Source organism: Dysidea avara, chromosome 2 (assembly GCF_963678975.1).
Source record: "Dysidea avara chromosome 2, odDysAvar1.4, whole genome shotgun sequence".
In the NCBI taxonomy this organism is placed as follows: domain Eukaryota; kingdom Metazoa; phylum Porifera; class Demospongiae; order Dictyoceratida; family Dysideidae; genus Dysidea; species Dysidea avara.
Window position 1 is genome coordinate 33,821,767 of NC_089273.1, and position 3,619 is coordinate 33,825,385.

Here is a 3,619-nt window from a genome sequence, read left to right on the forward strand (position 1 = left end):
CTCGCATATACTGGGTGGAGGAATGTGGTGTGAAATTTAAGGATTATGGTTAAAACATGAAGTGAAATGGAAAGATTCCATGGTATTGTAGCCATGACATGGTATTGTAGCCATGACATGGTATGGCACATATTCATTTATTAAAAATGCGTAATTAGAAAATGCGGCACAGAGGGCATCGCGTAATTAGTGTTTTGTTGTCAAGGTGTAGTTGACAGTGTTTTTGTGTAGTTAGTAGTGCTTTGCTTGTACTGGACAACAGTTTTGAACAAGGTTGTAATTAGAACACCAGCTGACTAATTTGGCAAGTAGAGCTCACGCTTAGCTTAACCAACCAGCGGCTCACGCTGTGGTAAAGCTTGTTTGCATGTTAGAGGTTTTATAATTCACTGAACATATTGTGTAACAATACAGGAATTTAGTTTTAAGGTTTGTGTACTAGCTGGTCATAAGTTGTTTAGAAATAGCAGTGTTATTGGATGACAAGTGATGCTGAAGAATTACTATCAAACAACTTGTTACCATGGGTCAATGAAAAAGATGTGCCTGGTGCTAGTTTGTGTGGAAGAGACCCATCCACTTTAACCATTCCACAACTCAAGTGCTGGTTACAATGCTGGCAAGCCTCTCTTAAGGGAAAAAAACCTGATCTTATTGCTAGGTTAGATGAAAACTACTTGGTATATAGCTAACACACTGTGTCACAAATCACAGGGTAACAGTTTACATCAGAAATGGGTGGGATAAGGATGTTGTGAACCCTGAAAGTTGTCAAGGTGCTACTGTTAGTTTTTCATGACTGATTCCAGAAGATAGCTGGAAGAGGCTTAAAGATATTTATTCAGGAAGACAGCCAGAAGATGTTTTTGTGTTCATCAATGCACAAATGATCAGTTATTTCGTGGAGAGAACTCTTGCAGATGGTGAACCAGCCAATGATGTGAAAGCATTGAATAATTCTGCTATGCGTCTGTTTAGGTGTGGGCACATCCAAGATATCATGATATCTCAGGCTAACGGTTTTTTGAACTGACATACCAAGTGCATGCCAGAGATGAAAAAGGACAAGATGTACAAGCTGTTCTTGCATTTAGACCCTGATATACTTGCTATAGTAGGTGCTGAGTGTGGATGTCCTGCTGGTAAAGGACCACATGCTAGCTGTAAACATATTGGTGCTCTGTGTTATGCTCTAGAAGAGTTTAGTAGATTTGGTAAGATCCCTGGTTTCTTAACCTGTACAGACCAGCTTCAGTGCTGAAGTATACCACAAGAAAAGAAGTTGGATATCATACCGGTTTCAGGTCTTTCATTAAGAAAGTGCAAGCTGATGAAGGAAAATTGTAATAAAAAATCCAGGAGTGTATTTGATCCTCGACCAGTAGAGTACCGCACAATGGACAGCAAAGCTCTTGAAGAGTTTAGATGTGGTTTGCTGTCATTTGGTGAACCAAGCGCTTTCCTAGACATCCTTCTTCCACCTGAAAAGAAAATTAAGCATGACCACACATATTCGTTACCACCTCAAAGTGAACATGAAACAAACTGGGCACTATTACCATCCATTGAAGAGAGTTCTACTTTTGAAGATGATGAATTGCCTGTAGTTCAAAGTGATGAAATGACCCTACAATGCCTTCTTGTTAAGCTTAACCTAAGAGTTACTCCTCATGAAAGACAAATGGTAGAAATGGAAACAAGGAGTCAATCTGTGCAACCAGAATGGCACTGCTTACGCTACAACTGGATAACAGGCTCTAAATGTGGAAGAATCCTGATTCAGAAGAAAAAACAGTTGCACTGATTACATATTGTCTCTACCCCAAACCATTAGATCCCTTGCCTGCACCAATGCTTTGGGGACAGCATCATGAGTCCATTGCTATACAAAAGTACATTGCATCCAAAAATCAAGTGACTGTTAAAAAGTGTGGCTTTATTATCCATCCAAGATATGGTTGGCTTGGGGCATCACCTGATGGTCGTGTGGTTGACAGGCTGTGTAGTGAAGCAGAAGGAATTTTAGAAATAAAATGCCCATTCTCCAAGTGGGATGTTACACCATTAGAGGCTTGCCAAGATATCAACTTCTATTGTGAAACTAAAAATTCTGCAGTTACCTTAAAGAAAAACCATGCCTACTATCATCAAGTTCAACTACAGTTGTATGTTGGGTAAGATCTATACAAATGGTGTGACTTTTGTGTGTATACCACCAAAGGAATGTCAATAGAGTGAATTCTACCAGATCCAGCATGGAAATGTGACAGCGTTTCAGAACTTGAGTCATTCTTTGACAATTATTTACTACCAGAAATTGTATGCCCTAAATACAAGCCAAACTATGTTATATAATGTTCACCCTGTATGTATGCACTGCAATAGAGTTAGAGTGATTTATTTGGGTATACACAGTGGGACATCCATTATTCAATCACAAATAAGTGGATTGGGGAATTGTATTCATTCACGCACAGAACTCTACTTTAATAGAACATACAATAGTTGTCAAAATACTCTAATAGAACAGTCATTCATACTACGCATATTTGAGAGTTTAGACAATCGAAGACCAACTGTATGTATGTGTAATGGTGGATACCACCTGTAGTGGATAGCTACTTACCACTGTATGTTATTATGTATAATTTTTGTTTGATATATACATTTATTACTTACACAGTGGTGGATTAAAGTTGGTGAGTACTGCACAAACAAAAAACACTTGATTTGCTGTGTCTATAAAAGATACTGGAAGAGCCCTATCAAATATGCGAAAATTTTTTAATTGTTCCATGGCTCGTTCCACATGAATGCGCAATGAAGCAATTCGCCTAGTCTCAACCAGCTCGGAATTACTTAGCTGCTCCTTTCCTTTCATAAAGTGAGGAATGTTTAATTTGACCTCTATTAAAGCCAAATCTTCTGCAATATCAAAGCCCCTATCAGCCATAACACTATCATTACTTTCCAACAGTTGCAACAAACCAGACTTTCTGGTGAGTTCCTTGTCTGAGATACTTCCAGGATAAAAATCTGACACAAATGTCACTACTCCAGATGGTGATATTCCTATCAAACCCTTGTAGGTATTATGGCTTTTATACTTGGAATATGTCAGTTGTTGTAGTTCTGTGATTGCAGGTTGTTCAACAAAGATTTCTGTGGCATCCACAATAATTCTTGTGCAGGGATATTTCTCTTTAAAGGATTTAGGCATATTAAGTGACACAAGCTCTTTTGGAGGACAGAGTGGAATGTTTTTAAACTGAAAAAATAGAAAATTAATCCAGGTGTTGAAGATTCTGGAAACAGTAGGCTGTGATATACCAAACCGATTTGCTAAGTTTTGTTCAAATAGACCCAATTTTACACGTACTAACACAAGAAAAAATTTATTAAGTGGTGAAAGTGCTTGTGGTCTTCCTTTATTTGTCTTCTTATAATTCTCAGTAGATGTGCTACCCCAGTAGTTCAGTTTGTTAACACATGGACCCAAGAAATTAAAACAAACCATAAACATGTGTAATGACGAAAATCCAATGTAGAAATTAACTTTACTGTTATCATCCTGAATATTCTCCAGCCAAAAAAAATGTTTTTGTGTAATGTTTGGCAA

At 37.9% G+C, this 3,619-nt stretch overlaps 1 protein-coding gene across 1 annotated transcript; it reads right to left on the reverse strand.

Moving 5' to 3' along the window:
• Positions 1-2,671: 2,671 nt before the first annotated feature.
• On the reverse strand, positions 2,672-3,220 carry LOC136248031 (uncharacterized). Its single transcript, XM_066039848.1, has one exon. It carries the CDS (start codon positions 3,218-3,220, stop codon positions 2,672-2,674), a length of 549 nt encoding a protein of 182 aa, XP_065895920.1.
• Between the last annotated feature and the right edge of the window lie 399 nt (positions 3,221-3,619).

Coding starts and splice junctions, on each gene's coding strand:
- LOC136248031 (XM_066039848.1), bottom strand. CDS start 3,220: ATGCCTAAATCCTTTAAAGAGAAATATCCCTGCACAAGAATTATTGTG.